A 24,584-nucleotide genomic window follows, 5' to 3' on the forward strand; every position below is an offset into this window, starting at 1 on the left:
AGAAATGTCTGAGAAATATTCCAATTATTCCTATACAATTACATATTATGGCTTTAAAAGACTTGAAGCTTTAAAAAAATGTAATGAGTCATGGCAATTTACTACCTTTTTTTCTGGGAGAAAAAACAAGTACCAAACACTAAAAATCTCAAAGCAAAGTTATTGCAAATATAAAATAGAACTCTCATTTACTTAATTCACACACACACACAAATTACAGGTACTGAGAACACAATAATTATGGAGAACATGGGTTTTAACAATGCCCACAAGGAGTGGGGAAAAAACCAATGTATCAAAAATTAAAATCACCAACACTCTCACTTAAGATCTGTAATCTGATTGGCCGACAAGTAATATGGTTGTGATTTATGATTTAAATCACTAGTCATTAAGACTCTACTTAATCAATTCTTCCTACCAAAAAAAGTCTTACTTCTTGTTAAAGCCTGAATGTATATATATATATCCATCTCACCTCCAAAGGGTGTGTAGATTTCTTTTTTAAAAGTACAAACCATACTTTAGCATCCATGATTTACTTTGACATCTTCTCTGATTAATTCTGCAGCTGCATCAGAAAGCTGAATGTTGATTCAGTTTCTTTATTTATCAAGGCTAACAAAGGCGGATACTTGTAAAACCATTGGAAGGCAAGCCACCTCCATTTTAGCAGACTTATTATGAATGTTTTTTCAGTTACACCAGAACCATCATCATTCATTCATTCACTCAGGAAGTGTTTACTAAGCCAACAGAACCTGAACATCACTCTATTAGGTGCTAGAGGGAATATTAGACATCACTCCAACAACAATAACAACATAACTGCACTGATCTAAAAGAAGTAGCATAGTACAATGCAAAGAGCAGCAAACCAATGAGCAGAAAAATCTAGGTTCTTGTGAAGCACTCAAGAGTCATACGACCTTAGATAAAAATGCTCTGCCCTTACTCTGCTACCTCACAGGATTGTCTTTAGTAAGGGAGAGTAAGATTAAATGAGACAAAGATACAGCACTTTGAAAAGAAAACAGAACCTAAGATTCAATTTCTCTTAATGACTGCTAATGCAAAGTCCTACACATACAACAGACTTTTATAATTACTTAACATCAGCTTCTGACAAAGAATAGCATTGCAATTATGATCACAAAAGAAAAAATACTGAGGAGCCCACAGGCATATAAAAAGGGACCCAATGTCACTAGAAATCAGAAAAATCGTAAAATAGCATCAGATTGGCCACAAATGAAAAAATTAAAATATAGCAATGTGTTGGTGAAGAGGTGAAGAACCAGGATCTGTTAAAACTTACTGACAGGAGTGTAAAAATGAGTATAGAACTACCTGGTGATACCTAATAACACCGAAAATACATATGTTCTGACTACCCCAGCAATTCTACTCCTAGGTATATATACATTACAGGAATTTTCAGACATATGCACAAGGAGATAAAGAATGTTCACTGGAACATATTTGTAATAAGAAAAAGGAAAAGAAAATTTCAGCAATTACTGGTTGTACACGTAAGTAGTAATAATTTTAAAAATGTGTGGGAATAGTAATCACCAAATTGAGGATAGTGACTGCTTCTAAAAAGGGTAATAAAGAAATTGGATTAGGGAGAGGCCACAATGAAATGGAATTACGTAGAGAAGGGTAAACATACAGGAGACTTCAATTGTATTTATAAAATTTTATTTCTTAAAAAAAAATCTTAAGTAAATTTGGCAAAATGGTATGGTTATGCATATGCTTAGAGGAAAAAAACGGGGACCCCTAGAAGCTAGCAGGGAATCATTCAGAACAAGTCACACCCAACTGGTTACAGTTCTCAGAGTTTACTAAGGTTAAGGGTTTACAACACATACTGGGTATTTTTATCTCAACAAGATCCTTCGCAAAGTTACTCAAGCGGGCAGATAGAGAAATGTGGGCAATTGGCAGTACAGATAGGTAGAACCATAACTGTTTGAACCAAAAGAGTATAAGCACCATGGAGTCCTTTGCTTAAATTCAAAATGGCAAATATGTAAACTCCCTCCCAGGGGAAATGTGACTTAAAAGCAACTCATTCAGAAAAGAGCTGATGACTTCAGTAAATCTCAGGATTCAGTGAATCAACAAGATGACCAACTTTAAATTTTTTTAAGTTAATGCATATTAAGGTCACCTAATTAGAAGCATAACATCCCATGTGGCTACAGTCCCACAGCACTGAATTAGCCACCGCACTTTAAAAAGAGGCATTAAATCTAGACAATGCCTGAGCAGGATAGTACATGCTCTGGAAACCCTGCTATAGGAAAAACTAATATGGGAATCAGAGAAGATTCAGGGAGGGACCCCGGAGTCACCTCAGGCTATTCAAACCATGCCCTAGAAAGGGGTAAATACATACAGCTACATCATGAATAGCAGATCACGTTCCTTTCCTCCTTCATTCTGACTAGAGAAATCCTACTCAGCCTTAAGCTCCAGCTCAAAGGTCACCTTCTCTAAGAGTCTTCCAAAAACTCCAGTAAGACCTCTGGGCTTCCTCAGCAGTGTATCAAATCATACCTCTATCAGCACACAACCGTGCATTAATAAATCTCCATCTGCTCTACAATGCATATGCTAGGTCCTCAAGAGCAGGAATGCTGGGATCTGACCCTTGCCTCTCAGTGCAAACACCTCTCAGCACCCAACAGTGCCCAACACCAGAGTAGGCACTTAACCCACGTTACTAAATCAGCAGGAGATGAGGGGGAAAGGACAGCTAAACCAATGAACTACCCACGAATCATAACTTACTATTAGCAAATGTATATAACGTATACATATTCTCAGAGTTCCTTGGATCGTTACGGTGACTGCAGCCAGCCAGAATTCATACACACCTATATATTTGATCATTTTATGCCATTCTGGGTTATATTTTATGTATCCCTTAGTAAATTCTCTAACCGTGGCACCAGGTGATATAATGGGTAATAGTAAAATTCAGATTCAAAGAATATCAGTACAACCTCCTAATTTACAGATGAATAAACTAAGACTCAAGGACGTGACAGGAGTTGAGCCTGGAGCCAAGGACAGAGGAGGATCTGAAATCTCTCACTTTTGCAGGAGCTGTACACACAACCTCCAGACCCCTTTCCTTAGTCACAACCTCAGCAACCATCATCTTAAATGTATAATTTGTATCGTCTGTCCCTGCCGTCGTCATCTTTCAACTGACATTAAAATCCCTTCTGCAACTTTTCTGCCCATGCCTTTCACCAGGAAAGCTCTCTTCTGTAGCTCCTTGCCCATTTGTAAAAGCTTAGTGCCATCTGTCTATATGGAGATTTCAGGAAGAACTTCCTCCCCCAGACCATTTGGATAACCCGCCCAGTCCTAAATAACAAATTAATATGGCAATGCTGTTTTAAATTATTTATAGTTTTAAACCAAAGCTCAGATACAATAAATTCACTTTATTATTTGGGGTGGCACAAAGGTTAGCTACTTCGGAAGTGCTTGTCGCAGAGGTTGGGGAGAGGCGGAGTATTCATTCGGCAGCCAGCAGACCCACAGAGTGGTTTTGCAAGTAATATGGCACACCTGTTATGTGTAATTATGCTGACAGAGACGATTCCAGCCAGTGGAATATTGCCTCTAGCAATGGACAATTTCATTAAGACTAAAGTGGGGCAAGGAAATCTTTAATTACTTTTTCTCTAAGCTGCCTCTGAGGTCATTGCCAAGACTCCAAACTTCATTCCTCTTCCAAACAGAAAGAGTGGTTCGGGAGAAAGGATGTATACCACAGGAAGACAGATAGGAAGGAAAAGAGGAAAGTGAAGATGTTTTGAGAAAACGGGACGGGGAAGGGCGATGAATAACCCGGGACTGAATTAGTGAGAACCAGATCATAAGGGAGAAATGAATAATTTTACTCATTTACGTAACCTAGGTCTTTCACAGTTGCTCATTAATTCCTTACCGGTTCTGACATGGTTTTGATCTTAGAAGCCTAGGACATTAACTATCATCACTTTTCTTTAAAGGTTAAAACTTATCCACATAAGTCTGTTACAGAACAGCTGACACATTTATTTCAAGGAAGACACAACTCACATGAAACTCTACCCTGAGTATCCTGTTAAAGAGAATATCTTTCAACATTATGGGTAATACTTTAAAGTCTGAAAACATAGCATCATTATAGAATATACTTTCTTTCTAGGGCTGATTTACCCCTTTCAGCTTGAATGAAGTATCTGGTGTTATGGCCTCAATACATGCCTGTTGATGAGCCCATCAAAAACAATGAAAAGAGATGGTTTCATGTCTACTCTTGTCTAAGATGCACTTTATTTTCCTCAACTCAAAGGTTTTACTATTTCTACAGGCTTTAGAAACCACTAAAGTTAGCAAAACACCTCTGTTCCCCATAAAGACAAGTACGGTGAGTGAGTTATTCTCAGAGTCAGAAATAGTGTCTCCACCCAGAAAACAGAACACTGACCACGTGGCCACATGGAATATGATCGAAAGGAATTCTGTGGGAGCCTGGGTAAATGCCTCTTGCCCCCTACAAATTCCTCCGACAGGCTCTATCCCCAGCTCCACGACTCTCTCTCAGGGAGGCTATAAAATGGCTTTAAAGTGATCTTAAGCTAAAAACTGCTCACTTCGAGAACATTTTAGGACACTCAATTTCCTAGCAGTAGCATCTAGTAGACAGAGCAGATAAGGCGAAACGCTTATTTTGCTGGGCAGGAAGGGACTCTACCAAAGATTAAGATAATTAATTAACTGTCTTATACAGAAACATAAATAAAAGAATAAAATAATGTGAACCATCTCTCCCCTTTTTAAAGTTTTCTTTGAAGCTTGGCAGGCTTATGGTATCAAAAATAAAAAACCCTAAGAATTGGCTGCCTTAGAAAAAGGTACCTTAAAACAGTGCAAAGGCCACTGTTTTTTGCATAGTGCAAAGACATTATTACATGTTACAGGAGCTTTACTCTCTGAGAAAGGAAAGTGAATTTTCATAAGCAAGTTTCCTCTGTGGGTGAATCTCTAGTCAGTTCCGACCAGCTCAGAGAGAGCCATCAAGGCTAGCCATTAGCTGTCAATTTAGAACGACTCCAGAAAGCCAGTCCCCGAGCTCCACCGATACCTCCTCGACAACCTCTTAATCTTGTTTATAACACCTGTGTTAAAGCAGCCTGACATCAATCCAACTCGTCTCAGGCTGCAATTACTTAGAAACTTGAGAATCCTGGCGAACATACCAAAAAACACAGAGAAACACTGGCCGGAAAACCCTGCACATGAGGGAATTCGGCCACCTCCTTTAAACAAAGCCGTGTCAGTAAGCCGGGACGGGCCTGAATAGGCAAAGTCAGATATAAATCTCACAAATCGCTTCTTGGGAGGCACTGAGGTCAGAGAATCTTAGGGTTTAAAGAAACCATAAAGAATTCCTCTACAGGGGCACCGGGGTGGCTCAGTCGGTTAAGCGTCCGACTTTGGCTCAGGTCATGATCTCGCAGTCCCTGAGTTCAAGCCCCGCGTCAGGCTCTGTGCTGGCAGCTCAGAGCCTGGAGCCTGCTTTGGATTCTGTGTCTCCCTCTTTCTCTCTGCCCCTCCCTGGCTCACACTGTCTCTCTCTCCCTCAAAAATAAATAATAAAGCATTAGATAATTTTTTAAAAAAAAAGGGGGGAGAATAGTACAGTAAGAAGAAAATGGACTTTACTAGTAGACATCAAAGTCTGTTATTACACTGTGACCCTGAGCATATCACAGTCTCATCCCTAGAAAAAGCCCTCATACTGAGGATGTGCCTAACCCAGAAAAAGTAGTTAATAAAGAAGAAAAAAAAAGAAATGAAAATGGGTATACCAGGTACAATCAACATGAAATAAAAACTGATCTTGTTGTATTATCTCTTTTTGCCTAGAAGGTTGGGTAAAGAGAAAACAGCAATTATGGCCCACAGTAGACCAGCAGCAAATCTTTGGCAAATAAAGAGATCAATCCATTTCTTGCTTTGGAGTCAGAGGTAACTCCAGTCTTAAAAAAAAAAAAAAAAGCCAGTCAACTCTCAGGCTACACTGTAAGAATCGGGCTTTTTTTGAAGTTTGTTTATTTATTTGTTTTGAGAGGGTAGGGAAGTGGCAGAGAGAGAGGAGAGGGACAAAATCCCAAGCAAGCTGTGTTGTCAGTGCAGAGCTTGATGTGGGGCTCAAACCCACAAACTGTAAAGTCATGACCTAAGCCGATATCAACAGCCAGACACTTAACTGACTGAGCCACCCAGGCGCCCCAAGAATCGGGCTTTTATGAAGATCATCTATTGTTTTTAAGGCAATGATAGGGCCACTGTCATCCACAGACAAAGCTTAATCCACTCTCCACCGAGAGAAAGAAGAGACAAGAAAGAGCAGGCAACTGTGGAGGTGCTAAGTCTCAACATAAAAAGACACCTAGAAGAGAACCAAATTCGGCCACCAATCATTGATTCACTACTTCATTCGTTCATTCATCTCTCATTCTTTCCTTTATTCAAAGTCGAGAGACATTTATTGAGCATCTACTACACAGCATGCCCTGATCTGGTCACTGCCCTCGAGGAGCTCAAAGTCCAATGGGAAGAAAGACATATAACCAAGTAATGTCAATACAGAATTGCTGGGAAAGGCAGTCTCCTGTACGCAGTATTTCCAGCCCCACTCAGCTGTGTAAGAATGGCCTCAGGCCTGGAACACTTCCTTACCAAGAGATAAGGAGCCCATACAGCTCATGCCAGGCTTATCACCTTGTGTGGCAATATCATTCTCTGTTTCATGCTCCACGAGTGTTCCTATGCTCTGCTTAAGCATGTACGTCAGTGCCCCTCAGGCACGCCACTAGCTTTCGGGTCGGGGTCCTTCTGTTGCAGGAGAGGGCTGCAGGCAGGCCAACTGCCCTGCACCAGCTTCAGAGGAAGGGGGAGGGCCCCACTAGCCACGAGGGACAGACATGCATTCCAGGGGCTGATCTTGCTTTGTCTCTTCTCTGTGTGAGTAAAGCATCATTCCATCCAGTAGTTAACTGTGTGCTGCTTTCACTGGCAACTCCAAAACCAAGATGCAATGGGCAGAAGTGTCTGGAGTCTTCCCCTGGATTGGTAACCCCTACAGTGTTCTGCTCTCCTGGGTTTGATAACCAGTGTATGGTGTTCTATTGGGTAAGAATGATACACATGATAGACTCAAGGCAGGTACGAGATTGGGGGATGGATGGTAGCATTCTGCTACATTCTGTTTTCTCAGGATTTCTTGGTTTTCAGCTACCTTCATCCCCCAGAGCCCTCTGTTAGGAAAAAGATTCTGCCATCTACTTCCTCGTGTCTTTGGGCAAGTTACTAAACTTCTGTGAACTTCCTTTCTTCACCAATAAAATGGGAATAAGAATACTGATTCCCCAGGGTTGCTTTTAGGATGAAATGGAATGACACACAGAAATCAAATAGCACGATGCCGAGCTCTTAGTGGGCCGGCAGTTCCTTGCCCTTTGGTCTTTTTCTTTTGGTGTGGTGGCACAGGGAGGAGAAAACAAATATTCTTATATTTCACTGGAAGTATGACAATTTCTAAAAGCTCCTTTATGAGTCGCTTTTCATTTACTTCAAATCGGGACCATACCATCCCTGTAAGGAACCCTTTTCCCCCATAAACACAATCTTTCAAGTGACGGCAAATCTGCCATTAACGCAGAGGCAACACTTCAAGCCCAGCTGCGCCCTCCTCCCGATAGTATCCTGTTAGGCTCGGTGTCACGCTCCTGAGAAAAGCTCTACTCACTGGACTCAGCAATCGAGAAGTTCACATGGTCACAAGTGCCTCCGCCTCACACAAGGTGAACCATGGTCAACACTGCTTTTCTAATTGAAGTAAGACTTCCTCAACCTCTTGCTGACGATCACAAACTAGCACGTGGGGCCCGGTATCAGACAACCAGACTCCATCTTGCTCTAATGATGATTTTAAGCACACACAGGAGGTAGGGGAAAATTACTAATTTAAACAAAATGTTTAATCTTCTAATTATGGGACAGGCTCCAAGAAGATGGAAAGTGATTTGCAATCTTCATTATGGAACCCGCACGCAACCACTGGCACAAGGCATGTCAGCCAGAAGGCAGATACCATTTCTTCTCCCACGGAGCCTTCTGTGTCCTTGTAGGTTCTGTGCGGATAAAAGAAGAAATCTTTGGCCAAAAGGGGGAGGGGGGGAGAGAGGAAGAGAGACAGAGAGAGATCACAATTTGTCTTCCCAAGTTCATTATGCTAAATGAGGTATCAGGGTCCCCAGTAAGAAGCCAAGGAGATAATATTCAGTGACTTCACATTGGCAGATTGAGCAGCCTGAGGGCCTTTGAAACTCAAAAGTCTTATAAAAACTGCCCAGCTCAGGTGGTGCTTAAGCAATTCTTTTCATTTGCTGAAAAGTCCTGTCATCGGTGGTAAGAGATGCAGTGCGAATTAGGGTGGTGCCCACCAACGGCACCTTTGGTCAGAAGGAAATCTGTTCCTCTGCAGATATGCTTGTACCATTGCTAATTTGTGTTATCTCTGCCCATTCAGATCTCTGTGCTAACTCAGGAGAAAAAGTCCCTGCCAACCAAATCTGACGGCAGAACTCCCACTGGAGAATCAGCAGAGAAAGCAAAGGCAATTATTCCCTTTCATTAGAAAGAGTTCTTTTTAAGTTTGGTTGGTTTTGGGGGGCTTTTGTTTTTGTTTTTTAATTCTGAAAACAAAAAGCAGCCATTCATAGCCACTGCTCACTGCAGTCACTTACACAACTGGCAGAAACTGAAATTTCCCCTTAAGCCAACCAGAAAGAGCTGTGCCCCTTTAATTACCTGCTGTAATGTAAAACCAGACGTGGAGAGGACAGCCACAGTAGATCTGGGCAAAACAGCACTGATATTTAACCATCAGTCCAGACCATCTGCAACTGTTTTGCAGAAGCACATGAAGTTTATGGATTCCAAAGCTTCCTACAAGTTACCAGGTGCTGAAGGTCAGCTGCATTGTCCTCAGGTCCACGGGGGCTCCTTTCTTCATTCTCTCCAGGCCAGGGTGCTCAACAAAAGACACCATGCCCACATTTTCTGTGCCAAGCCTGGCACGAGGAAAGCGTTGCTTCTTGATTAAGCCACAACATAGATTAAATGTTTAGAACTGGGAGATTCTGAAAAACACCTAGGTGGGAAAGCAATTATCCTAGGAAGAGCACAGCTTCAGCTATGGCCCTCTGCAGCACAAAGGTGAGTTCTGCCCACTTGGCACATCTAAGCTGGCCAGACTGCTCCCCTCCAATGTAGTTTACATTCGGGGGACACAGTGATCTTTTCAAACGTAAACCAAATTGTGCCACACCGCAGCTTAAAACCCCTAATGGCTTCCCATTGTACTGACAATAAAATCTACACATTTTAGAGTTCCCCCACCTCCCCACAGCTGACTCTGTCTATCCTTATCTCCGTGTCTCTTTCTCGTTCACCATGCTCTAGCCACCTTCCTCAAGCATGACAAGCTTGTTCCCACCTTAGGGCTTTCGTACTGGTTTTCCCTGGGCCTATGTTGCTATTCCAACAGCTCTATGTAGCCAAATCGTTCTCATCAATCAGTTCTCAATTCAAATGTTATCTCCTCAGAGAGGCCTTCTAGAACCTTCTGATGCTCCCCCATCACTCTATCAGCCCATTTCCCCTCTTCATATCCATATCTGAAATTATCTTGGTTTTGTGTGTGTAGTATTTGTTTGCTTGTGTGAGTGTTCTTATTCATTTGCATTTGTTTTTCTCGTTTATTGTCGGCCTTGCCTCCCTGGATATAAGTTCCATAAAGCCAAGGGAGTGCAAACGTCTTGTGCATCTCTATTCCTAGTATCTAGCATAGCAACTTCCATTTAGTAGGCAGTTAATAAGTATCTGTTGAATAATTAAAGAAAGGTTCAAAGAAAAAAAAATAAAGGTTCAATATGGATCACTAATCTAAATGAAATTTACTAAGCCTCAAAAATCTACACTGGCTCACAGCCTGACTGTCAGCATGTGTCACAATGCCCTAGAAACACTGGTTTGTTCTTCATCAACTCCTGCTGAGTGATCAGGAGACAATGGCAAAGACAAGACTAAGATGAACTTGCAGTCTCTCAAAGTTGCAGAACTTGAAAATCTGCAAGCCTCTCAGGTAGAGTCTTCCCCAAGTTGTCCTTTCCGAGGAGGATCAGATGGGCTAGCAATGGTGATTACCAATGGGCTGAGGCCAAAGGCTGGGTCTTAAAGGTCCAGCAAAGGCAGGGTATAGCATATGAGGCAGCCCGAGTCCCAACCAGCCAGAGTCCTTCTGGATGAAGCAGCAGTTGGGAGCCAGAGAGCAGATGTACACACCCGGGAGGGGCGGGGAAGGGGAACAGAAGAAATGAGAGATAAAGCCAGAGAGATAAAGAGAGATAGCCTTCAAAATGGTAGGCAAAGAGATCTAGAAGAAATGCTGGATGAAAAATGAAGACAAGTGACACTGATATGATTAGTATTAGTTACAGACTTCAGTAACTAAGAGTCCTAAAATTTTACAGTTCATCCAAAGATGACCAAGAATACTAACGCTTCATTCATCAAACCACCTCAACTTTTCAGGACACCATGAAAAGAAAGCAAAAAGGGCCTCAGAGGTTAGATTTTATCCTATTTTATCCTATCAAACAACACCACTAAGGAGTGAGAGCTGACACCAAAGAGAAGAAAAACTATAAACAATAGGCACAAGAACTCAAAATCTCTCTGTAACACTCCGAAGTGTTTTAATACAGGAGTTAAAAACTTCCCACACTCAAAAGACCGTAAGAGAAATCTGGGCACAATTAACATGTGTTCATAATCATGACCCTAAGAAAACAACAGTCTGACCGATTGAGAATGGCAAGAATGTTTATGTTTTAGAAAGAACTCCACACAAAACGAAAATTCAAGTTTTAAATACAGAAAAAGCACTGTTCTGAACTCCCTTTTATCCTGAGGCAAGTCGCTTTCCCTCCCTATGCCATGCCTGCCCCACCTGGAAAAAGAGAAAGTTCTTATTCTAGCACTCCCGCTCCACTTAGAAGTTTCTGCTATCTGGAAAATCTATTTATGAGGAACACCACATTTTCCAAAGACACCAGACAAAAGAGGAGTTAGTGCAACTGAATATAACTCATACCACCTTTTAAATTTTTTTAAATGTTTACTTACTGAGACAGAGAGAGAGAGAGAGAGAGAGAGAGAGAGAGAGAGAGAAGCTCAAGCAGGCTCCATGCTGTCAGCGCAGAGCCCCATGAGGGGCTTCGTCTCACAACCTGTGAGATCATGACCTGAGCCAAAATCAAGAGCCAGATGCTTAACCGACTGAGCCACCCAGGCTGAGGTTCCTTTTTTAAAACGGTGATATGAAGGGCACCTGGTGGCTCAGTCGGATGAGTGTCCAATTCTTTTCTTTGGCCAAGGTCATGATCTCATGGGCCGTGAGATCAAGCCCCACTGGGCATGGAGCCCGTTTAAGATTCTCTCTCTTCCTCTCCCTCGCCCTTCTGCACTCGATCTCACTCTCTCTCTCTCTCTCTCAAAAATAAGAAAATAAATAAAATAAAAAGAAACCTCAACGTGGGTTTCTTCCCATGACAACCCCCAATTCATCAACGGTGATGTTGTTTCTTATCCTCCTTTCTTGCTAAGTGTTAGCATTCTGTTGATTTTCTGGCATTTCTACCTTCCTCTGCCCAACAGCTACTCCTGGCCAGAGTTCCATTCCATGTTTCAGCTTCTCTGTCAATAATTACATAGCCTTGAAATGCTCAGATTTCCCTTATCATTAATATGAGACGCTATTAGCTGTTCCCATGGAAGTATTAATGTTTGAAGAGGCCAGTAAAAGATAACAGGACAAACTGTAGCTACAATTCTTTTATTTTTATCCAAAGCTGCAAAGAAAATAGCATTCCAACATGATAGATACACTAGAAGACTGATGTACTGTTAATGTTTACGCTTATTAAAAATCCCAAAAATAATTTTAACTCCGATGCTTTTAACTGGAGAGAGGTGGGTCAAATAAAAAATGTAATCAATCCTCAAGTTTATGTGTTAACAAAACAAGCACATAAATAATGCCAAACTGTTCAATAACCGAGCATATGTGCCTCTGGAATATAGTCAGACACATTCAGAGAGAAGCATCATAACACTCTCTGCTTGATTTCAAATCCTTCTCAGTTCAGTCAATGGCTTTGGACATTGCTGGGGAGCTGACAGGAAGGCTAAGGAGCCCAAGTAGATAATCTGCTCACAGGCAACTGATAATCTAAAACGAGTTAAGAGATGAAAATGCACTGTGGTAGTCTCACTAGATCTTTCACTAAACTCAGGATGAAGATAATCTAGTTTCTATTTACCAACCCACCATGGAGATGGGGTTTTAAAGTTTAGGCCAACATACTTTCAGATCAGTCACTCCTAGAACACTGCAGAAAAGAAAACGGCTTTGAATCATTCAGCTGAAATACTAAAACCAAATGGCTGACTCCGGAGAAAGTAAGAGAATCTCAGCTATACCTTCTCCTAACTCCAATTTCTCTATAGCTATATAAGACTCAGACCAAAACAACCACTTCCTTCAGGAACCTTGCGGGGGTGGAGAGAGAAAGAAAGAAAGAAAAAGAAAGGAGTAATTTGTAAATGAGATTTCTGGCACTAGAAAAGGGGAACAGTGAGATATCTCAGCAATATTAGAGAGACCTGGGGAAAAGAATTACTGTGTTGATGACATAATTCTTGATATCAATGACTGCTAACTGTGGCAGAGTAGGGTTGTGCTTTAATCTATTGAGAACAGTTCTATACTGTGGCATGTGTGGGTGACAAACTGTTCTCATTTCCTTTTATAGCACTCTAAACCTTAATCTCCAAGGGACCAATGACCTTGGGAATACTGAGGCAGCTCTGCAGAATTCAAAAAAACATTTTTTCTTTTGCTACAGCATGTGTGTTGTTTGTAATTATATCAATAATTAAAAATCAAAAGCTAACATTTACTGGGCACTTAAGGGTCAGGCACTATACTACTTAGCACTACCCACTCTTATTTAATCCTGTATTTTAAGAAGGATGTAAAATGGAGTTTTGTTCTGTTTTGTTTTTCTACTAGCGGGCAGAGATACACTATTATAAAATCTCCATTTTAAAGATGGAGACCTGAGGCTTGAAGAGGTTAATAACTGACCCAAGGTCACACAGCCGGCAAACAGCAGAGGTGGGATTCAAACACGGGCAGTCTGACCCCCAAGTGAGTGTTCATTCATTCACCACACTAACACCTAGTGAGCACACGCTTTCAATTATTTTCTCCAATAGAGCTGACAAGCTTCTCTGAGCCATCTACATTCTCCAATGTAGTCATTTTTACATTTGTAAACTTCTCCATTGGGGTAAGCTTTATAAATTGAATTTATCAATCCCCCAATTTATGGACTTATTTAAGTAAGCTCTCACCCAACACGGGGCTCAAACTCACAACCCTGAGATCGACAGTCGCATGCCCCGCTGACTGAGCTTGCCAGTGTCCTGCAATCCCCCAATTTAAACGACACCTAGTGAGAGACTGCAGAAAGTTATGGCTGTCTTCTTCAAGTCCACTGCCAAAATCAGGCATCTCAATAACACCCACCTCCAAGGAAGCTGAAATAGGTAGGACTGAAGTCTATGACCAGAGAAAACAGTTCTGTTGGCCTATAAAGAAAATAAACCCACATTCACCATGCCGCTACAAGATCCACAAAAACAAAAAAGTAAGACCAACTGAAAACTACTTATTTGACAAAGTCCCAATGGTCTAAACAACAATGGTGGCAGCTGAAATAGAAAGGAAGGAATAGAGAGAAGACTGAAGAAGCAACAATTTCTCTGCAAAGCTTTCCCGACAGCAGAGATGCTCCTGCCCGTGCCATCCAATTTTGTTCATTCTTCTATAACGCCAACGACGCTGTGGACTGGATCATCTGTTTTCAAATCCGTGGGATGCCCCCCGCCCCTTAGACTGCAAGCTATGTGAGCAAGAGCTATGTGTGGCTTAAACATTTTCAGAGCTCAACACCCTCCTGACTCCTGAGAAAGGAGCTAGACCTCTTTGTTCACAAGATCTTATGATTCATGGGGAAAAGAACCTCGTCTTTCATCTTTGAGAAGTATCTCCAAAGCTTCTTTAAAATCTGCTGAACAGAGACACCCCTGACTAAAATGCAAAATCAGGGGTAGGTGGTGGGGCAAGAGTAGAGATACAGAAAATCATGTGATACCAGAACATCTGGTCAGAATGCTCAAAAGACACATGAAACTAGACTAGGGCTAGTGAGCTAACAGTTGTCTACACCTAGGTGATGAAAGATTGAAGAATGGATGAGTTCATCTAGGATGAGGAAAAGGATTATAGAATCAAATTCCAATGAAAAATCAAGAGTAATGAGGCTCAAGAAAATCTCTGGCAGAGGGTATTGTCAACCTTCAAGAATGTAGGTTTTGGACATTCTAGAAAACAACTGACCAGTACTCTTCACAAATGTCAAGATCATACAAGACAACAAAAATGACAATTAAATGCAATGCGGGATCCTGGATAGGATCCTGGAACAGGAAAAGGGCATTAGTGGAAAAAACTAATGACATCTGAATTAAGTCTGTAATTCAGTTACTGGCATATGAATGTCAATTTCCTGATTTTGATCATTGTACTATGCTTACAGAAGATGTTAACTTTAGGAGACGCTGGGTGAGGAGTAAATGGAAACTCAAACTCTCTTTACTATTTTTGTAATTTCCTGTAAATTCAACATTACTTCAAAATAAAACTTTTAGGGGCACCTGGGTGGCTCAGTTGGTAGAGCATCTGACTCTTGGTTTCGGCTCAGGTCATAATCTCACAGTTTTGTGAGTTTGAGCCCCACACTGGGCTCTGCACGGGCAGGGTGGAGCCTGCTTGAGATTCTCTCTCTTTCCCTTTCCCTCTCCCTCTGCCCCTCTCCTGCTTGCACGCTGTCTCTGTCTCCCTCAAAACAAGTAAATAAACTTCAAAAATTAAAAATAAATAAAAATAAAACTTTTTAAAATGTAGGTTTTGCGGCAAGAGTAGCAAGAGATGATATGCAAGAGGGCAATTCAGAAGCTGAAGTAACATATTTGAGTCAAATATTCTTGAGGTCTAACACGAAAGCAAAGACATACGAGTCAGCAAGCAAACGAGATAAGAGGGAAACAACCAGAGCATATCTGAAGGTACGTCCTGGTTCACTCACCCAATCATTAAACAACCATTCTTTAAGCATCAGTTATAGGTGAGACAGCCTGCTAGGTGCTGGTCTAAGTTAACGGCCTAATGTGCAAGGAGGCACATAAGTAGGTGTTTTGTGAGTATGAAGAGAATGCACCAGGAAGAAAGAGGATGAAGAAGCTGCAAAGAGAGGAGACGAACTTAAGAAAAATACCACTCAGGAGATGAAACAGAAAACACTCTGAAATGGGAATATCAATGAAAATAGCTCTTTATCTGTTGTTTATAGTCCCGCTACGAACAAAAAGCAACTGTGAAAGCCCTAGTCTAAACTGTCATGCAAGAAAAGCCTATTTCACGATACTGTAAAACAACATCACGATTAGGATAATATTCTCAGGGCTGTAGGTAAAATGGGGCGCCACAGAAGGAGCACAGGTGTTCAGGCTTCCAAAATGCTTCTTACATCCACACCATCAACAAAAATGACAACAGGAAAACTCAATTACAAACTACAACACTACCTTGTGGAGAAAGAGGCAGATGATAAGAAACACAAATGATAAACACAGGGGAAAAAAAATGCCTATTACAGCAAATCTGAACTAACACTTTACATACTTACTAGATTAATGAGAAAAAATCAAATTGTGACAACTAGCAGTATCAAGATTGTGGTAGGACCGGAACACGCACGCTGTTAGCACCGTAAACTGACAAAGGACTAATTCCATAGGAGCACTATGGGTTTCTTAATGTATTTGCAGTCGAGGGACACCATCATCTGCCACTCCCCTCCACTGACTCAATGCTCGGAACATCTCACTCCCATGCTTCTGCTCTCACTAATCCTAGTCAAGAATGACTCTCCTCAGCCTCCTTCATTGCCCACAGAACTCCTATTCATTCACCGCGGCTGAGATTCCAACATCTCCCTTTTCTTCAGTGACCATGTCAAATTCATCCCATGAATACACCCCTTCTCCGGGCATTATCCAATCATTCCTTCCATGATGCTCCCATAATCCTTTATTCACACTGTTTGTTGTTGAAATATCTGTCTCATTCCTTAGGTTATGAATTCTTTAAAGTCCAGGACCATGTCTTAATAAGTTTTGTACATGCAATACTTAGCACAGGAGATGGCATATGGTAATTTCTAACGGTAGGTGGGAGGGGGAAAATGCCACACAAATAAAGAAGTTCACTGCAAGAGTATCTCCAAGAACGAAAACCTGGAAACCAAATAATTATAAAATAATTATAGATAATTCTTCTAATTACAGAGGAACAACTTAAGGGAAAATAGTCTATTGCTTTAGCAAAAGGTACGAAAACATTAAAAATAACACGAAGACTATGCAGAAACACAGAAAATATTTCTGGCAGTGTTAAAAAGATAGAATACATGGGGCGCCTGGGTGGCTCAGTAGGTTAAGCATCCGACTTCGGCTCAGGTCATGATCTCGCGGTTCGTGAGTTCCAGCCCCGCATCGGGCTCTGTGCTGACAGCTCGGAGCCTGCTTCAGATTCTGTGTCTCCCTCTCTCTCTGGCCCTTCCCCTCTAGAGCTCTGTCTTCTCTCTTTCTCTCCCTCTCAAAAATAAATAAACATTAAAAAAAAAAAGATAGAATACAAAACAGTATATACACAATGATTATAGCTATCCAGCATATAAGAACTGTGGGAATATAAAAATATTTGTTAGATTAGGGTACTTTTCCTTCTCTCAAACACTTTCTTTTTAATACTATTCCTGTCAGTTTACTGTCATTAAAATGTTTTCACTTCAAAGGGGAAAGGAGCAAGATTATACATTCTTGTAAGCTCCTGCAATCCAAGGAGATACTACGATATCACTGATAGCTAACAAGAGGAGTGGGCGTCTGCAGTATTGCTAAAACCAAGGGTCCCTGACCCCAATCTGCCTCACAGAGCACACTTCTCATGTCACAAAGCAAGTCATTCCCACTGAGCCCAGCTGCACTAAATGTGAATTCTTTATTGCAAAACTTGGAAGGTAAGAACTTTTCCCAGACATCTGTGGAATTAGTATTAATGAGAATGCCCTGAAGTTCATATACACGCCTATGCAGCAGACACTTCTCAGCCAAGGAACTGCTGGGCACACTTCTTGATGAGATGTCTAAGCCTGAAGGCATCAAAAAAGTACATTTCCATATTGGGAACATAACTGGCTTCCTCTTTAAGACTTTTTCCACCACCTCCTGTCCACACTGTATAATTCTCCTGTCTTCTTAAATGAATAGTTAACATATGTCAAGGATATAAGGCATATACTGAGGCACTCACTGCCTAACTCTATTACTAGCAGAACCAATCACAGCAGAAAATTGGAATCTTCCCACCAAGCTGCCCCAAAAATGAAATTCAGGAAGCACCCAAAAAATATGAAAATACTTTTAATAAACATTTTTCTTGACATTACGCATCTTCCTTGCTTACCTTAATCTCTTAATTCCAGGAAAAGAAACAACCAGAATTCTTATGGCTCAAGTCCTTCATTTTACAGGTGGTTAAAAAAAAATGATATACAGAGAGGGGAAGTGACTTGTCCTGAGTCACCCAGATAAGTAATGATAAAGGGAGGATTAAAACTCAAATCTCTCAGATTTTCAGCCCCGATTCATTCTCCTACATCAAGCTTTTTTTATCCCTTGAAATCTCTAGAGCTCTTGGCCTAAATAATTAGTATCACAGAATTTAAAGTTAGAAGGGAGCTCAGAGAGACTTACTTAATCCCCTCATTAGGCATATGAGGAAACTGAGGCCCAGAAAGATTAAGTGATTTGCTCTCCATATCTTGGATGGCAGGGAATAAGTATAACTTAAGCTCAAAAAACTGCAAACTAACGGCTATGAGAAGGGAGGAGAATCTCAGCTGAGAAAAATTTTAAAAGGAATGTAGATCATTCTAGACCAGGGACCGGTTTCAAAACGTAATCCCTGGACGCTCTGCTTCAGCATCACCTGAGATCTTGTTAGAAATGCAAATTCTGGGGTGCCTGGGTGGTTCAGTCAGTTGGGTGTCTGACTTAGGCTCAGGTCACGATCTCATGATTTATGGGTTCAAGCCCCACGTCAGGTTATGCGTTGACAGCTCAGAGTCTACAGCCTACTTCGGATTCTTCATCTTCCTCTTTCTCTCCGCTCATGTTCTCTCTCTCAAAAATAGATCAACATTAAAAAAAATTAAAAAAAAAAAGAAATGCAAATTCTAAGGTCCCACAGGAGGCACTGAATCAAACTCTAGGGGTGGGGACGTTCAAATCAAACGTGTCCCGGAGAAACAAACTTCAGTGGTCACATCGAGTCCACTTTGTAAATCGTAACTATAATCCACGGCATTTAAATTTTTCTATACTACATTCTTCTATATGTATACCATACTTCAATTTTTAAAGTTTTTAAAACTCTGAAGACAAAATGGAAAACTAGATTTGGGTATTCATTTGGTTCTAGTTCTGGCTTTGCTTCTTACTGACTGTCTTTGAGCAGGTAACTGACCTCCCTCGCTTGAGTTTTCTTTTCTATAAAATAGGCATACCACCCCCCTCAAAAGGCATGTCAAGAATTAACTGTAAGAACTCATCGGGAAGCACTTTAGTTCAGCATCAGGCACAGAGTAGGCAGCAGTCCAGCACAGTCATTAAGAGCTTCAGCTATGAGGTAGGTGCTTTTTTGCGCCTCAGTTCCCTCATCTGTACAACCAAGGTTAAAAACAGTACCTTCTTCGTAGGGTTGTTATAAAGACTTTGAGAGATCACACAGGTAAGTAATGCATCTTGCATATCTATAAAATGTTACTGTTTTTGAAGAGCTTTTGCATCCATTAATTCAAATGATCCTCACGCATTGCCACAAGAGGATGGGTGCATTTGATTGATTATGGACTAGATTCCAGACTGTACCATCTTTTAGGAACAGGAGGAGTGCACATCAATCTTACAGAAAGGAAACGGCACGCATGAATAGTGCACGTGGTGAGGAATGAACAGGGTTGAAAATAAGATCAGGATTCTGGTTTCAACTCTGCCACCCCCTTAGCCCACAACCTCAGGGAAGTGCTTTACCAGAATGGGGTTCGCTTTCTATATGTAAACAAGTGGGGTGCATTAGGTTATTTATAACATGTCTCCAAATAAAATTCCAACTCCTTGTCATGGCCTATAGGAAGGCCTACATAGTCTGTCGTCTGCCTACATCTCTTATCCATCACCTGCCATTCTCCTGTTCACCCGCGTTCCAGCTACATCGGTCCTCTTCCTGGTCTTCTAACAGGCTACACCAGCTTCTACCTTATAGTCCCCATACCTGCCCTTCCTTCTGCCTTGATCATTCTGCCCTTTTCCATGATTGGCTCCTTCTCAACCTTCAGTCCTTTTAACATCCATTCCTCAAGGTCCTTCCCAGACCATATTACCAAAGGTAACAGGTCCTGTCTCCTACTGCCAGGGGCTATTTTCTTTAGCAGCACTGTCTAATAAAAATATACTGAAAGCCACAAATGAGCCACATATATAACTTTAAATTTTCTAGTAGTCACATTTAAAAAGTTTTCAAAAGGTAACATTAATTTTAATAATATATTTTCTTTAAGCCTATATATCTAAAGTATTATATCTCAATATGGAATCAATATAAAAAGTATTAATATATATTAATTTTTTCATACTAAGTCTTGGAAATCCAATGTGTACTTTACATATACAGCAGATCTCAATTCCAACTTTACACATACAGATCTCAATTCCAACACATTTCAAGTGTTCAGTAGTCACAGGTGCCCCGTGACAGGTGACCACACCAAACAGCACAGTTCTACCACATACCCTGCTTACCCTTCAAAGCACCTATCACAATCTGAATGTTTATTGACCCATTATCTTGCTACTTCCCTACCAGACTACAGGCTCCGCAAAAGCAAGAACCTCGTCTGTTTCCTTTAATGCCTTATCGTCAGAGGATTTGGTGCATTATACAGTAGGCATTCAATACATGTTTTTTGAGCAAATGAATGAACCTCTTCTAGCTTTAATATTCTGAGTCAATGGACTAGCCATTCTACAACTCTCGAAGAGACAACCCTCCCACTTCCTTTCTTCTTTCTGGTTCAATAACTGTCTTAAAGAGAGAAATCTCTTGGCTATTTATCTCCCATTGCTTATGAGCTCTTTTCTATGATGTCTACAGTCTTGAAGGTCCATTCTTTGTATGCTGGCTGAGAGAGTGGCGTGAATATGATTGCTAACGTTTCCTGAACCTTCACACTTTGACAAGCATTGGCCTAAGCACTTTGCAACAGGCTTATGTGGTAGGTACCATCTTTGCCCCCATTTACAAATAAGGAAAACAAGGCATAGAGAGATTAAGTATTTTGTTCAAGGTTACAGCAGCCAGTTAGTAGCAAAACAGACTCCAAGAGACATGCGGCTCCAGACTCATGGCTCTTAATCACCTGTTCTCTACTACAGAGCTGTCCAATGGGAATAAAGACCAGTTATATATGTAAATTTTAATTTTAAAAGGCTAGTAGCTACATTAAAAAAATCAACAGAAACAGGTAAAATTTATCTTAAATATAATTTTATGTCACCGATTACGCATACGATTAATCAACATAATCAATAATCAAGGTAATTGATTTGATCAATAAGATCATAGAATCGGTTTAAAAATGTTATTTCTCACATGAATCTTCAAAATTCAGTGTGACTTTACACCTAGAGTACTTTTCAATTCATACTAGCTCCGTTTCAAGTGTTTAATAGCCATGTGAACAACTATACGGGACCTCTTTAGAAAGTCAAAGAGGGGGAAACCTTTGAACCGGGAGCCAGGAGACCTTAGCTCTAATACCAGCTCTTACGTGTTGAGTGACTTTGGGTAAGTCCTTTCTGCCCTCTGGGCCACCGTCTCCCACTAAGTCGCCTGAGCAGGGAAAACAAGATCCCTAGAGTCCCATCCCATGCTAGAATTCCAAACATCTCCCAACAACAGCAGTTAACACAGCTTTTACACTTTAAAACCAGCTTTCACACCCAATAGTTAATATAGTCCTCAAACAACCCTACTAGGAAGTTATTACTGTCTCCGTTTCATATATACAAAAACTAACGCTCCAAGAGGGCAAAACGACTTGTCCAGAACCCACAGGGCCAGTCAGTGGAGAAGCCGGGGCTCAAATGCAGGAAAGACCAGGGCCCTCCCACCACCACCAACAACTCAAAGACGGGGGACAAGAGAGAGTTGAAGGAAGATGGTTGTGAAGATGGTCCGGGGCCTTCAGAAGAGTTGAAGGGAGCCAGGCCCCGGAGCAGGGGAGGGTGAGAAGAGGCCCAGACTGGAGTTGAGAGGGAGGGGCCTGGGCTCTAAGAAGGAATGAACTGAAAGAGCCCAGGAAAGTCTCGGGGGAGTAAAGTGAAAAGAGTAGCCGGTGGCATGAGAAGTGAGGGGACTCGGGCCGGGGACAGAGGTGAGAGGAGGTGAGGAGGTGAGATAAAGGGGCTCTGGTTCCCCGACCACGCGACCGCTTCCCGGGTGAGGGGACGGCCCGCCGGCCCTCCTCGTCCCACATACCTGGTAGCTCAGAAGTTCGCCCACGTCCATGGTTTCAGGCCCCGCCAACACCTGCTACTCGGGTTCCCTCCACTCACGCCCAAAACGCGGCCCCCTCCGCAGGGGCTCCAGCCACACCGCCGTAAAGCGCCGAGAGCGGGCCGCAGAGCCAATGAGCTGAAAGTTCTTGTGACACGCAACCTGGCCACACTGCGGGAAAAGGCAACGCCACCGTAAAGCGCGCTGCATTTGCGACGGTACTGCTTCCGCCCGGAGCCTGGAGGGGGGCGGGGAAAGGAGGCGGAGACTTGAAGGGGGCGGGGCGGCGAGGGAAAAGACGGAAAGGAGCCAAGATTTATTGGGCGCCGCCTATGTGCAGGGCGGAGTGCTGAGTGTTTCACAGGTGCTCTCCTTCCAGTGACCTAGCCAATTTTATCCCCGTTTCACAGATAAGGAAACTGAGGCATAGAACTGCACTATCCAGTTCTATACCCGCTAACCACATATGGCTACCGAGGGCTTGAAATACACTACACACTGGATTTCTAAGACATATTGATTACATGTTGAAATTATATTTTGAATATATTGGGTCAAATAAAATATAAACTTAATTTACCCGTTTCTTTTCACTTCTTAACCGTGGTTAGTAGAAAATGTAAATTACCTATGTGGCTCTTTTTTCGGCTCCCTTTGTATTTTTTAGGACAGTGCTGGCTCAAAGTGTATTGTCCAATGCCTCCAACTATTACTGACAAAGAAACTGTTGGTGATCACATCTCCCTCTCCGGGCTTCTTCTTCATCTATGCAAGGTTTTCTGGGAACTGGATGATCTTGTTTCTACCTGAGAGATGTAGAAAGGTTTTCTGTGGGAGGAAGGTGGCCACGATTGGAAGAGAATCTTCAAAGAGTGCATCTGAGCTCCTGGGATTTAAATAAGGCTCTATCTTCAAAGGGTGTTAAACTTCCCTCTTAGTCTTCTTAGCCATTTAGCCCCGATCTTCACATCCGTGGTATTTGTCTTAGTCCATTCAGGCTGCTGTGAGAAAAATAGCATACACTGGGGGGCTTACAAACAACAGAAATTTATTTCTTCACAGTTCTGGGGCTGGGAAATCCAAGATCAATAAACCAACAGATTCGTTGTCTGGTGAGGCTACAATGTGGTTCATAGACGGTGCTTTCTCATTATGTCCTCACATGGAGGAAAGGGGTGAGGAAGCTTTCTCCCGCCTCTTTTATAAAAGCACTAATCTCGTGCATGAAGGCTCCACCCTTGTGATCTAATCACCTCCTGAAATCCTCACTTCCTAATACCGTCACCTCGAAGGTTAGGATTTCAATTTATGGATTTGGGTGGGATACAAACATTCAGACCACAGCAATATCGTTAACCATCCTCCCCATCCCATCTCCGCTTGTCTCCAATTATACAGAAGTTATTTTAATGTAACTTTTCAAAGCTCCAAATCGTCTCCTCTTCTGCCTGGCCACCAGCCCCATACCTCATCCAACTCTTCCTCATCCTTCAGGTCTCAAAGGGCACTTTCTTAGAGTAGCCTTCCTCAACTCACGTCCAGTCCAAGGAGGCAGTGCCTTCTCATTCCTCATTATTCTGTTTTCTAGCACCTCCTATATGGCACATATATCTCCATCTGTAATTTTCTACTTAATGGTTGATTGCTTATTTATTGGCAGCCTTATTTGCTGGACACAGGCTCCATGAGAGCAGGAATTGTGTCTGTCATGTTCACCATTATACCCTTGTACAAAAAGCCTCATACAGTGCCTGACACAGAAGGAGGTTTCGTGGGCCATGGTAAGGAGACTGAGTTTTACGCTAAGAGCATTAGGAATCAATTGAAAAGCTTTAAGCAGGAAAGTTTTGTGATTGGGTTTTTGTGTGTGTGTTTTTGTTTTTTAAGAATCACCTATGCAACCTGCTTTGAACTGAATTATTTAGGTGTCTCTCGCCGCCTCCCTCCACTTAACTGTATGGACTTGGCCTTATTCAAGGAGGGAAGATGAGTAATGGTGGAATGTACCCTTTGGAACTGTGTACCCTTTGGAATTATGTCCCAGTATTTGGTGTGCTGGAGTCAGCTCATATAAACAGGACAACAAGAGCCTATAGTTAAATTGTCAGGAAATTTTCAAGTTGATTGACGTCAGGTTGGTTGCTTGAGATTGGTCACAGTGGGAGTATTTACACCATGGAAATCAACAAATGCTACAAACAAATGCTACAGGGTTACTGATGTTTGAGAGAGCTGGTTGTTACACATTCACCAACACACCACTGATTGTGGTTCTCCTCAAAGTTCCACCACATCTACCTGTGTGCTCTGCCTGTGAGTTACTTTCTCTCTCTAAATTGTGCTCTCTTCCTCTGTAAGGTGACTCATTTGTTCATTCATCAAGTATTTGCTGAGTGCCTACTCAATGCCCGACACAATTCCAGGCTCTGAGGATATAGAAGTCTGTACGAAAAAAAGTTCCTGCCCTCTTGGAACCCACATGCTAATTGGAGAAAACCTAATGAGGAATATAACATTATGATCCTCATTTCACAGCTGTGGAAACATCGTCAGCCAGCTGACTTCACCTCTACGTGCCTGATCCCCTTGCCTGCAAAGTGGAGATTCAGTCGAATTTACCTTGTAAGATTAT

General features: G+C 41.8%; 1 protein-coding gene across 1 annotated transcript in view; it reads right to left on the reverse strand.

The window, feature by feature from the left end:
* The window catches only part of CTNNBL1 (catenin beta like 1), a 160,381-nt gene extending 138,293 nt beyond the window's left edge, over nucleotides 1-22,088 (reverse strand). Inside the window, exon 1 of the mRNA XM_042931003.1 lies at nucleotides 21,935-22,088. Coding sequence (XP_042786937.1) covers nucleotides 21,935-21,964 — 30 coding nt within the window. The 5' untranslated portion in view covers nucleotides 21,965-22,088. The remainder of the gene's footprint in view (nucleotides 1-21,934) is intronic.
* Nucleotides 22,089-24,584: the final 2,496 nt, after the last annotated feature.

The sequence above is a fragment of the Panthera leo genome, chromosome A3, assembly GCF_018350215.1.
Source record: "Panthera leo isolate Ple1 chromosome A3, P.leo_Ple1_pat1.1, whole genome shotgun sequence".
NCBI lineage: Eukaryota > Metazoa > Chordata > Mammalia > Carnivora > Felidae > Panthera > Panthera leo.